Source organism: Panthera pardus, unplaced genomic scaffold (assembly GCF_024362965.1).
Source record: "Panthera pardus isolate Hobbes unplaced genomic scaffold, ASM2436296v1 HiC_scaffold_19, whole genome shotgun sequence".
In the NCBI taxonomy this organism is placed as follows: domain Eukaryota; kingdom Metazoa; phylum Chordata; class Mammalia; order Carnivora; family Felidae; genus Panthera; species Panthera pardus.
This window is the reverse complement of record NW_026526754.1, coordinates 16,458,309-16,472,086: the sequence shown is the minus strand read 5'-3', so window position 1 is coordinate 16,472,086 and position 13,778 is coordinate 16,458,309. Positions and strand designations below refer to the sequence as shown.

At 46.6% G+C, this 13,778-nt stretch overlaps 1 protein-coding gene across 1 annotated transcript in view; it reads right to left on the bottom strand.

Moving 5' to 3' along the window:
- Positions 1 to 13,778, bottom strand: part of WWOX (WW domain containing oxidoreductase) — a 301,000-nt gene that overhangs the window by 242,950 nt on the left and 44,272 nt on the right. Inside the window, exon 5 of the mRNA XM_019413216.2 lies at positions 8,837 to 8,943. Within this exon, the coding sequence (XP_019268761.2) occupies positions 8,837 to 8,943 (107 nt within the window). The remainder of the gene's footprint in view (positions 1 to 8,836; positions 8,944 to 13,778) is intronic.

The following is a 13,778-nucleotide window of genomic DNA, read 5'->3' as shown; positions in this document are numbered from 1 at the left end:
CTCTCTGTAAATGGCCCATAATAAATATGAAAAACAGTCTCAAGCATATTTTTTTCCTCTTAAGTAATGAACAGAGTCTAAATGCCTAGTGGCCAGAAGGAGGCCTTTGAACCAGTGGCTGAACACCATCTCAAGATGAAATCTGTCTCTTCAAACTATGTCAAAATTGCTTAATAAGAACTCAGGGGACCCCATATTAATGAAAGGATACATCTGCTTTGGGTTTCACATGATTGGGAGTGATGGTTTGGATCTAGCCATTTATGCTCGACTTTCACTCTTTAAAACTCCACGGTTAATCACAGCCCTCGTTATACAAAGGTTACAATGGATATAAAGTTTGAAAGATTCAGTTCAAGACTGAGAGCAGTGACCAGGGGAAAAAAAGAACGCAAAACAAAGACACACAGACAGCAATCAAAGAACAATGAATGACACCCAAGACGATGTCAGTGCAAAATTTTCGGAATGAGAAATGAAACAAAAAACTTGGAGGATAGGACCAAGCCCAAGTTTGGAGCATTGTGGAGATACAGACAACTCGGAATATTTTAGCAAACAATTATGTCGATGAGGGAGAGGCATAATTTATTGCCTGACACAGAATCTTTCCTGAGCCCGTGACAAGAAAAGTCAAAGACGCAACTCAAATAGAAGAGTAAATCCCCTGTATGCCACTTGAAGTTAAGTCTGGAAAGGAGACAGAAGGAATGAGCTTCCTTTGGGGACGTGAGGTACACCAGCTCCGTCAGATTACCACAAGGCACCCAGAAGTTCTCTTTCCTGGGGTATCAGTACCCTTATTATCATGAACAGAAAAATGCTCACATAGAAACGCCCAAACCTCTATGAATACAATCTTTGGCTAAGTCTTTACACAGGCCAGTCTTTTGATATAACACACACCAGGAACTTGGGATTAGGTGGCAAGATGGCTTTGGAGTCAGGCAAATATGGTTTCATACCCAGGTTCCACCCTGTAGCTCCCAGCTGGGTGAGCTCAGGCAGGCCTTTTCACTCCCTCTAGCCTCCAATGCCAAATCTGCAAAGTGGGTTTAACACATAACATGGATATTTCATTGCTAAATGTTAAGCATCATGCCTTGTAGAGAAATACATATGAATACCTAACCCCATCTGCAGGGGATGATCACACCATGACATTTGGAAAATGGAAGTGTCCTAAGGGAGAACTCTAGAACTTTATCTTCACCTGTGTGTGCGCACGCGCTTATTGATTTAAGCAAGTGGTTTATATGGTTCTTGCTGGTTCGCAGACTTGTTTATACCATACTTTATTTATTGAAAATCCAATACTAACACATAAAAACAATTTTTTAAAGCTAAGAAATGAGGAACCAATCCAGCAGCTGATTTAAGATGAATTTTTCCCAATAATCCACAACTGTTAATAATATTAATAGTTTTTATATTTTTGGTTTAGCTAAAGATCATTCAAAACGACGGGGATGAGCCCTACTGTGATGTGTTGAATGACAACCATCTTTCCCGAGCCAAGTCACCAGCTCAGACGGGCATGGAGCTTGTAAATTACCCACCCCAAAGGCTGCTCGCTCCCCCGCCACATAAAAGAAGGCATCCCACCACACCTAAGGCCTTTGATCTGGAAAGTCAAGTTAAAGGATGTCAGCTTTTATTACCAAAGGGCAAATTCCAACAAATGCCACAGCTCCACCAGATCATAAAGGACATTTGAGGGAGCCTAACAGTAGCTCAATTCCTCCAGGGCTCTTAAGAGGGCATGCAATTCAGCATTAGGCATCCCACCCCATCGCTCTCGGTATCATGTCATGAAAACATAGGGGGCTGGTGTCTCCGAAAAGCACAGCAAAGTCAAGTGTCGAACCCATGTGCCTAATACATTGGTTGGCATCAAGTCCTCTGTATCTGAAAACACAACTAAAATCATGATTTCTGATGCTTATCAATGAGGCTGCACCATGACATAATACCGGCAGCTTTCCACATGCCTGCCCTCCAACGAGATAAATAGCCCCCGTATCAAATCTATTGAAAACTGGAATAATGATGACACTTCAGTCTCGCCAGCATCAGACTGTGTGGTTACAACCAACCAGGCATGCGCTCTCCCTGACACATGCATATCCCATTACCTCTGACTAATAAATCTTTTCTTTTTACCCCTCATCTCCCTGCTTTCTCAATAACCATTTTGGTATAAGCCATCGCTCGCTGTTCCTGATGACTGATCCCTTAATCATCTTTCCTAAATATATGCAAAGTGTATTTCTTTGTAAATACAAAAGAAAAAGCAATCTCATAAATAATTAAGATGGCTTTTCAAATGACAGTTGAGTGCTAATATGAGCTTCACTGGAAAATACTAATCAACAAACTAAATACACATCTAATAAAATGTAGGAGTCCAGACACAGGAAGACCGAGAAAGAATTCATTGCAACCCCATTTGAATCATGCTGATAAACATCCTCCCTAAAGCAACTCTTAAAGCCACTTGGAGAGGTTAAGAAGAGTAAGCATCACTCGTACCTTCATGTATAAATAAGAAATTATTATTATAGTTATTAATAGCAGCAGATAAAATTTAATTGAATACTCAATCTACCCTCAGCAATGCGTTAAAGACTATACATGCATACGGTCAATGCATTTAATAGAGCCGCTTATGTCTCCTGGCATAAATATTGTTGTCTGAATTATTGTATTGTTATAGATGAAGAAACCGTAGTTGAAGAACTTAAGGAATTCACTCAAGGTCATAGGGTGTATTTGCTTCTATGCTTCGCCATTAGAACACAGCATATTTTACAGCAGTGGTCATCAGCTGGAGATGACGTTCCCCACCAAGGGACATCTGCCCAGGAGGCACCCTGAGACCCACCCAGCCTGCCTTCTCTAGACCTCTCGGGAATCTTGGCTAACACACCCAGGAGAAAATGAGAGCAGCTGAGCTGGATCCCAGCTGCCTTCTCCTGGCCGAGAGCACACCGTCCTAACCATTCCCAGGAAGACCTGAGGTTTAAGCCAAATGAAAACACAAGTCAGAAAAGCATGGACTTGAAGTCTTCCTTGGGGACCAGAGCTTCTCACCAAACTAAACATGGCTGAGTCACTCCTCCCTTAGGACAGGGGAACAGGTCCAAGCCACAGTCTGAGGATTCGCAAGTGGGTCGCATAAGGATGCCAGCGGAGGACCGTCAGCCCCTCTTCCCGGACCAGGCTACTTCTGGCCAACTCCTCGGTTATCTCAGTCTCCAGTAGACGTTAGAACTTCAGCACATTCACTGGGCCCCACATTTCGCCAATGGGCAGCCCCCATATGTGAACTCTCGTACATAATAAGCAGATAAGCTAAGGGCCTGGCATTCACGAGGCGGGCTTGCTTCCCCCACCCTTTCAATCCCCCTAGCAGCCCCAGCCACGGCCCCACCGCTCTTCCTCCTGCACACAACTGATGTGTGTGTAGACAGGAGGGGGACCTCAGTCCCAGCTGCTTCGGTGCTATTCAATCTCCTTCTTCCCCAGAACCAAAAGCCTCAGTTCCCAAGTTATAAGAATCTAAAAATTCAGGAATGGTAATAAGGTGAGAGAGGAGGAAGGAAGTAGGAGCCCCCCTGTAGGCCTTTCAAGAGCTCTACCCTGGGTTGCCGGAGTCTGGTTGCGGTTGTTTCTAAAGTACATTTTGATACCTCATCAACTATTGCTCATTGCATACAATCCCCCTTGGAGGTCCTCGGATCTCAGGGTGGAGAATGGGACAGGCCACATCTCCACACACAGAGCAACAAACCATCCTTGGAGAAGTACTTACTGAGTAAAGGAAATCCTAAACCACACAGAAGAGCGGGGATTCAGACACACCTATCATGTCCCAAATGTAGAGAACTTGCATGGAATCCTACCATAGAGACAGTGCTGCTAACTAAAAGAGAATCCACGCCATCCTGAAAACAGGAGAGTAAACTACCTAATCAGCCAGCCCATTCCGTGGGCTCCTTGGAATACCCAGGAAAAAAAAAAAAAAAACAGGTGCTTGTCTTAGAGGGGACACTAGTCTGTAATCCACTTAAGGATGTGAATGGGGTAGATCACATCCTCATACGGAGGGCAACTTAACAACATAGGCATGAACCCCAGATCCAGAGATAATTCACTGAAATATGACTGGGGACTCATGGGCCTCCCTACCCTCCCTCCTTTTTAAATTATGCTGAATGGATTGGCTTTTTAAGAGGGTAGTTTACTTCTATATTGTCCATGTTATCCGATTTTAATTGTTTTCAATTCGTATTACTAACTTTCGAGCATCCCAAACATCTCAGCAGGAGGGCGTTTTCCCGTGAATTAATTATTAGCAGTCTTAATTGCGTATAGGCTCTTAATAGAATTCCATATGGAATGTGTTTTCATTTAAGTTATGTTTTACTAAATAGCTAGATCCCCCCCGCCCAAAAGTGTTTTTGAGAACTCTATAAAGGATGTCTTGAATGAAAAGGGATTGCTGAGGACAGTAAGATACCTAAGTATTGCTTCCTCTGAGACACAGGGTTAATCCTGAAATTAATCCCTCAACCAGCATCTAGCAATTCTGAAAGCAAAGCCTGAAAGGTAATGAACATGCATGACGCCAATATTGGGAGAAAAGCCACGCCGTGAGGTGGACGGACTTTGGGACTGGAGGCCGAGTGTGCCAACAGTGCCAGGAGCCTGCCTCTGTGCTCGTCAGCCACGTGACTCTGGGAGGACCCCTTCACCCCTGAGCCCTCCACCGCCTCTTCTAGAAAATGGAGAAGACCAGGCTTTTGTATCTCCTGAACAGGGATATGAAGTGCCTTGCCCAGGACCCAGCACATGACAGGGACTCAATAAAGAGCGGCTGTCAGGTGCCCCACGGTGAGCAGGAGAATAATGTTCCGCTGGCTTGGAGGCAGACACGCGTGTTCTGGAACACAGCAGTTCTAGAATGTGCCGTGAAGGGAGGAATAGAAAGACCAGGCAGGGAAGAACAAGTTGGGGAAGGAGGCGTGAACTCCATCTTCAGAGCCAAGCTGAGAAGGCCCGCGGAGCCCTGGCACATGCGAGCCAGCGCTGAGCCAAACGGCCCACAGACTTCTGAGCGAGCTTTTGCTGCAACAAAAAACTTTGGATCGTTTCGAGAACCTCCCGTGAGGCACCAATATGCTACAGTACCTTCCTGGCTCTGCTACTGATAGGATTCATCGCAGATAAAGTATGAACACGCTCAAGCTGGCTAGCAGCTGGAAAAACTGGAGTCAATCAAATTGACCTTGAGAAACGCAAGGAGGTGGCATTTAAGGATGTGCCAGGTTAAATCCCAGCACAGAGATGAGGTAAGGCAGGGCCTGAAGGAAACCAAACCAGCATGTACGGAGGGTGGGGTAGTGAGGGGAGCTCCAGGTGGATCTCGAAGGCAGGCACCATGGTAATAACGCAATGACAGAAAATGGCCTTTGGTGCTAAATCTGAGCTCCCATAATCATCATCTAAGGGGAAATGAGGAAAGAGTGTAACGATATTCGCAGGGAATAAGCCAACAGATGAGACAGGACACAGAGATCAGTGTACAACCTACAAAATCTGATTTAAATGTTTGGACCGCCATGTGAGTAAGATTTGTTTTGTTCCCATTTCCTTTACTCACATGCCTGACAGTGAATACTTTTGGGTAACTCTTCCTCTGGGAGCACTGTTTGCCCGTGGACATCAAGTTACTAACATCGTAGCATGAAAGTGTACAAGGATACGTTCTGTCCTCTGAAACCTACGCCCAAAACCCAATTTTGGCTTAAAATGCAAGAAAGAGAAACAAAATGGTGGGTCTTTAAGCTCATACCATTCAACCTTCTTTGTCAGAAGGAGAGAGGAGGAAACCGAGGCACTAAATGGATTAAGAGGCTTGCGAAGGCCCCACTTAACTAAGGCTAAATAGGGCAGATCCAGGGTTTTCTGCCTCTCTCCATAAAACAATGGTTATAATGAGTTAAATACAAAATGTATCTGTTCTCACATATGAGGAATAAAGATAATCTTTGAAATGCATAAACATTTGTGTTTTAGCATTACCTTCTAAGACAAGTTTACGTATTAGTAACATCGTACAATATGGTTCTTGCAGTATTACGAGGGCCACTGAATTTAGTTTTTTGCTAGTTTAGGAATAACATCAAATGGGCAAAACTGTGCAAGTTTGACACTGCCTGTTGCTAAATACTCTTCCAGCAGCGAGACAAACTGGTATCATACCACCCAATGCCAGCTGAGAAGCTGCTACCAAAATTTTAAGTACAAATGCCCTTTGAATCAATGAGTCCGCCGCTAAGATTCTGCCCTATGTAACGTTCTGGATGGAACACTGGATGAAAACGCAAGCGACTGAACTTTAAGACAGTGTCACTTAGCACAGCGAAACAAGGCAAACAACACAAGGTCCAAGAAAAGGGAAAGTGCTCAGTTAAATTACAGTATAAGCACACGAAGGAGATTACACAACAGTTCAAAACATGAGGTGGATCTATACGCACTGACAAGGAAAGATCTTACGGGATTCACTGAAATACTCCAAGTACACAACAGTACGTGTATGTTTACTAGTATATACAAACTTTTGTAAAAGAATATACAAGAAATGGTTCATAGTATTTACCTTCCAAGAGAAGGCCTGGGAGGGACTTTGACTTTTTATTTCATACCTTGCCGGTCCTGTACGAACATTCAGACCATATGCACATGTTACCATTTTTTGCCTTCTACATCTCTAAAAGTGATTACTACATCACCTAATATAGGTTATTACTTAACTTTAGACTCACAGAGATGGTAAGACCCTCAGAAAAAAAAAAATGGGCCCTGTTATTTCTGTCTTAATTTAACTCAAATGAATCCACAGAACTCAAGACAAGGGTTCATTTGAAATATACTGAATTTCAGGGGCGCCTGGGTGGCTCAGTCGGTTAAGCATCCAACTTCAGCTCAAGTCATCATCTTGCGGTTTGAGGGTTCAAGCCCCACGTCGGGCTCTGTGCAGACAGCTCGGAGCCTAGAGCCTGGAGCCTGTTTCGGATTCTGTGTCTCCCCCTCTCTCTGCCCCTCTCCTGCTCGTGCTCTCAAAAATAAACATTAAAAAAATTTTTAAATACATAAAAAGAGATTTACTGAATTGGAAATATTTCATTTGAAGTATACTGAAAAGGCAGAAATTAATCTTCCTTTTCTTTTTTTTTTAAAGTTTATTTATTTACTTTCGAGAGAGCATGAACCGGGGAGAGGCAGAGATAGAGAGAGACAGAGAATCCCAAGCAGACTCCACAAACCCAAAACATCAGACGTTCTCCTACAGGCACCATGGTGTGTTTCTTCGGACGGCAAGAAGTCTTCCACAGCGCCCAGGAAAGGAAGACGGCCTCGGCAAGGGCTGTCCGACCGCCCTCCCGCTCTGCTCCCGGCCACTCGAGGGTCTCCTCTTCCCAGGGCCCCCACACAGTCCATGCCCTCTGCCCAGTCTGACCTTCTCTGTCCCCCCCCCCCCCCGCCCCCCCGGGTCTTTCCTGAGATGTCCGCTCAGTCACTTCCTTCTCGGGGTCTCTGAATGTCCCCGCGTCCAGGCGTTAGTCACCATTTCCAAGAACGACGTACGCTTCCTAGTACTGCCGTGTCAAGTTTTCACTGATGTTTACGTGTCTTTGGTTAAATCACACTTCCACCCTGGGCTGAAAGTTCTACAAAGACAGGGTTTCCTTAACAGAAGACCGCAGTACCTATGACAAGGTGCACGTCATAAATACACGAATACGAGACGAGCGAACGAACGAACGCGGTCTACACTTCACACTGAAGCCCAGCGATCCTGTTACACAAGTGACCAACCTGGGCCACTCTCTGGCTCAGACCCGCTCGTGTCTTCTTCCTCGCTGACTCTGAGGTCCCAGTGACGCCCCGCAGCACCTCTGTCCCCCTCCTCCCCTGCCATTTGGCTCCAGCCGCACCAGCCTCCCTGCTGACCCTGAATCCTCCAGGCACGCTCCCATGCCTGGGCCTTTGCACATGCCGCTCCCGCTGCTTAGAAAACACACCCCCCGGCGCTGACGCAGCCTGCTGCCTTACTTCATCCGAGGGTCAGACGTCACAGCCTCAGAGGGTTCTCTGCGAACTGCCCAACCTCACATAGTCCACACTACACCTGTTCGTCCCTCGCCCTGCTTTACCGGGCTTCACAGTGTTTATGACAACTCGGCAGTGTGTTCGGTATTAAACGTAATGACCCCTAACAGTCTGTTTCTCCTACAGAAGGCAAGCCCAGGGGAGGACAGGGACTCTGTTCTGTTTGATATGCTGATTCCTTAGCCTCAAGAGTACTGCAGGCCTTCGGTCAATGTTTGTGCGCAACACCCACATCCACACAGAGAGAGAAGAGCAAAAAGTGAAAAACAGAGATAAGGTTAAAGCCCACTGCCCCTGCCCCCACCGCCTTCTAATCTTACAAACCGTAAGCATAACAAACTCTTAGCTGCATACACGGCGTTAACCACATTTTATTTTTCTTAATAAATGAGCTGAATGAGTAAACACTCTCAAACCTCTGACTAATAAAGAAGATGACATTGACAATGAACCATAAACAAACGTGTGGATAATAACAGGCTCGCTTGCCCTTTCATTCATAAAATAAAGAGAATATGACTTTAAAAATAAAGAAAAACGTTATTCCAAGAGCAATAAACTTTATGCACTGTACTAAAATCTCCATGTGTTTATCCGGCGTGTCTATCTGACAATTAAAAAAAAAAAAAAAAAAAAAAGTCAAGTGCTTGCTTACCCATTCTCCTAAAATGCGTGACACAGCTTCATTGGCCCTTGTCATATTCCTACAGGCGAGGATCACGTGTGCACCATGGAGGGCAAAAGACTTGGCAGTTTCAAACCCTATGGTTTAAAGGAAAGTCAACATTAGAAAACACAAATGCAAAACATTGACTCAGCTGAACGGCCTTTACTGAGCACCACACACATTACCCAAGTGGCTCTCAGCCAGAGGCCATCTGTCCCCTGGAAGACAGTTGCAAACACTGAGAGACATTTTCAGTGGTCACGACTGGGGATAAGGTGCTCTTGGCAACTCGTGGGTAAAGGCCAGAAGTGCTACAAAATACCCTACAAAGCACAGGACGGTCCCCATGACGGGAAATCATCTGGCCCAAAGCGTCAGCATGGTTGAGGTTGAGCCCCATCCCCAAGATGAAGGCCAAGCCATAGGAAGAGATCACAGCACAGTCTGCCATTTAATGACCATCTGAGAATGAGCAGATCCTGTGCTCAACACAAAGAATAAGGAATAAAGACTCAGACATGGTCACTGTCTTTGAAGAGTTCATGGTTTCTCTGCCGCTCCCCAAGGTTCGCTCCCTCTCTCTCAAAAATAAATTAATATTCAAAAAAATTTTTTCAAGTGACCACACCAAATGTTGGCAAAGACGTAGAACAACCAGGAGCCTGCACAGCACACACTGCTCTAAGGGCGAAATGGAGTGTCTTGTGAGCTGTGAGAAACACCACACGGCAAACCCCGCAACAGCGAATGAACCAATCCTACTGGAGGGGGCAGGAACTTAATTCAGCCAACGCCATGTCAAATGGCCACCGACTGCTGTTTCCAAGATACTGTGAAGATGTGTGAGAGATCCGCGTACCAGTGCCTCGCTGAGATGGCCGTGTGAAAGAGTCTAGCAAAATCCATCCATTCGTATCTCCCATAGATAGAATCTTCACGGAGGCCAGGCTATTTATATAAACTAGCTCTCAAGGGAAGCCAGCACAGCATAGTGGAAAACTCAAACTCAGGAGTTCGACACACTTACGTTGACCGCAGCTCTAGCTATTTATAAGCTGTGGGCTATGCCTTTAACCTATCAGAAACCCAGCTATCTCTCCTTAAAATGAGGAGTAAGTAGTCAACTTACACTAAGAGCCTAACATAAAAATAGTAGGTAGAAAATAAATGTGAATTCCCAGTTCTTTCCAAAATCCTCAGGTCCTGTGTCTCCTCTCTGACTTGCAGGACCTATCAAATATAACACAGTCATTACGACTGAAAACTTAACACTCTCTCCCAGATCTGCTCCCAACAGCAAACCCAGGAGCTCACTGGCTTTAACATCAACCAGAATTTAAAGAAATTCGCTCTAAGACCCACCATTCCATTTGTCTGAATACTGGCTCCAGAGCACACGTGAACTTGACTGTAGAAACAACCTGAGCTATTTTTCAGGTTATGCCAAGTTCTGTATCCCAAGATATTCACTTAACGTTATCTAAGGAGAACCTCCTGTGTTTGAACCTGATGTTAACATACTGCCCAAAGGATTTCAAATCTGAAACATTTAACATCTAAATCTGCTTTCACCCTCTCTGGCGTATGTGGTGAAAGCTGCTTGAAACCTTATCTTCAAGCCATGAGGCCAGAAGACAACAATCTGGAATTTACCAATTTTGATCCGTGATGCCAACTTCACCACTTACCACCAGTGGCAAAGGATACCTAACGTCATGGGCGAAAGAGAAAGAAGTAAAGGACCAGGTTTTATAGCCCAGCTGTTCCGAGACGGGACGGGGGCGGGCCTAGGACAAAATCTTGCTAACCGATGTGCTACATCAATAGCACTAATGAAACACTGACAGCCGTATGGAGGGAACATGAAGTGGCCAAAAATGACTTCACTTGCACTCCTAGGACTTTACACACCCAGAAGAGCTTGTTGAAAATGGCAGACTCTGTGTCCCCGTGAAACGTCCAGGTCAGAGCAATTACCAGAAGTATTTTTTGTCACATTTTCAGCAGAGGGCATAGGAAGAAAAAAATGATGCGGAGGAAGAATGGGGGACGCGACACTCAGCCATTGGTTAGCAACCGTAGTTTTAAAGGACTGAGAGAGCACTGATACGATGCAGGGCCAGGCCCACCCCGGGGCTTTATTCATCCATTCACCAGGTTAACTGTACACTCTGTAGAATCTGTGCCTTTCTGATCTCTGTATCCTATAGGACTAACACCCAGTAGGATTCAATAAATATCTACCGGAGGAACGAATGGTTCTTACAGGTGACTAATAGGCTACAACTCTGGACTATTTCAAAGCAATCCAAGTTGTTTCAAACAACACTGACGGCTAACTTCCTTTTTAACAATGAATAAAATATTAAGATCCTGCAAAACAGGGCTCACCGAGGTTTTGAATGACACTACCTGGCAATCTGTAGGGGAAACGGCATGTGCGTGTTCTATCCGAATTTATTTTTCCAAACAAGTCTCTTAAACCATGCTGCTAGCTCACTTGACAAAATGACCTACAGCAAAGGAGTTTTTAGTACCAAGAGGAACAGGGACCACAGATCTGCACCCTCTCTGCTTTATGGAATCCCTGGCTGTGGTTACCATGCAGCCATATACTCCTGTGTCGTGGAGAATTACCCTCTGGCTCTTACATCTTCCTTTATCTGAGCAACGCGTTACATGTTGCCGGTCACCTTTTAAAAGCTGCAAGACACAGCTCCATTTTCTTATCCTTTACAATTGCCTTTGGAGCCCCAACCAAAGCATGGAGATTTCAAAAGATGAAGGTTTAACAGGAAGAACAATAACACTAACACTCCTACAGTAAACCAGCTCTCTAGAGTGTGGAGTTCTATAAAAAAAAAAAAAAAAAAAAAAAAAAAGAGGAGGAGGAGGGAAGAGAAAGGAGGGAAGAGGAAGGAGGAGGGAGGAGGGAGGAGGGAGGAGGGAGGAGGGAGGAGGGAGGAGGGAGGAGGGAGGAGGGAGGAGGGAGGAGGGAGGAGGAGGGAGGAGGAGGGAGGAGGGAGGGAGGGAGGGAGGGAGGAGGAGGGAGGGAGGGAGGAGGAGGGAGGGAGGAGGAGGGAGGGAGGAGGAGGGAGGAGGAGGGAGGGAGGAGGAGGGAGGGAGGAGGAGGGAGGAAGGAGGAGGGAGGAAGGAGGAGGGAGGAAGGAGGAGGGAGGAGGGAGGAGGGAGGAGGGAAGAAGGAGGAGGGAGGAGGGAGGAGGGAGGAGGGAAGAAGGAGGAGGGAAGAAGGAGGAGGGAAGAAGGAGGAGGGAGGAAGGAGGAAGAAGAAAGAGGAGGAGGAGTGAAGAGGAAGGAGGGAAGAGGAGGGAGGAGGGAGGAGGGAGGAGGGAGGAGGGAGGAGGGAGGAGGGAGGAAGGAGGAGGGAGGAAGGAGGAGGGAGGAAGGAGGAGGGAGGAAGGAGGAAGAAGAAAGAGGAGGAGGAGGGGGAGGAGGGGGAGGAGGGAGGAGGAGGGGGAGGAGGGGGAGGAGGCGGAGGAGGAGGAGGGAGGAGGAGGAGGGCGGAGGAGGAGGAGGGCGGAGGGGGAGGAGGGAGGAGGGGGAGGAGGGAGGAGGGAGGAGGGGGAGGAGGGTGGAGGGGGGTGGAGGGGGAGGAGGGTGGAAGGGGGTGGAGGGGGGTGGAGGGGGGTGGAGGGAGGTGGAGGGGGGGTGGAGGGAGGTGGAGGGAGGTGGAGGGAGGTGGAGGGGGGTGGAGGGAGGTGGAGGGAGGTGGAGGGAGGTGGAGGGAGGTGGAGGGAGGTGGAGGGAGGTGGAGGGAGGTGGAGGGAGGTGGAGGGAGGTGGAGGGAGGTGGAGGGGGAGGAGGGAGGAGGGGGAGGAGGGAGGAGGGGGAGGAGGGGGAGGGGGGTGGAGGGGGGTGGAGGGGGGTGGAGGGGGGTGGAGGGAGGTGGAGGGAGGTGGAGGGAGGTGGAGGGAGGTGGAGGGAGGTGGAGGGAGGTGGAGGGAGGTGGAGGGAGGTGGAGGGAGGTGGAGGGAGGTGGAGGGAGGTGGAGGGAGGAGGAGAAAAACAAGAGGGAAAGGAAGAAAAAGGAAAGAAAAAAAAAAGTTTAATAATGCTACCTACTGCTAGAGTCCCGGCAAAGCTCATGAGAATAGCATCCCTCATGCTCCTAACACCGCGGCTGATGACCGGTTTAATTAGCTAAATGTAGTTGTGCTGAGCCAATCGTGCTCAGTGCCAAAGTTTATGCAAAATAATGAAGGCAATGGTTTACTAAATTTAATAACCTGATTCATCTTATAAAAAATTAACTTGATGACAATGTTTAAATTGAACCGGCTTAACTGCACGGAGGTGGCAAGTGCGTTCAGAAGAATATTTAAAGCTAATAATATTAAAAAAAAAAAAAAAAAAAAAAAAAACCAGAGAAGACATTTTAAAACACTGGGCACCATCCGCTTTCTAGCACTTGTTACGTCTGATCCAATCGGGAAGAATAAGTGGCCATGAAGGTTAATATCTTGCTGTCGGGTTTAAAGATTTGCATATAAACATTAAAATACCATAAAAAGGAAGACACTCCCCCCAAAATGTTACATACCTGCTTTCTCACACTAGATTTCATTCTCTAGAGTGGAGGCTACAAACTGCTCATCAAAGTATCAATCAAACCCACCGCCTGTTCTATCTGGGCTCAAACACTGTTTCCCCCGCTCCCCCTCCTCCTCTCCTCTCCTTTCTTTTTTCCCCTGTTCTACTTCCCACTTTCTCTTCCTCCCTTCCTTCCTAATATGAATTAGTCACCAGGCTCAAAAAAAAAAACAAAAAAAAACACCGAAGAGATTATGTATCTGAGGGAAGATGTCCACCTTCTCTGAAAAAGATTAGGACAGAACCACACGGGGCCCCTAATCCCACTGCTGCCACAGGCTAGAGACGGGGTCTGTGCCCTCCTGTTGGCCATGGTCAC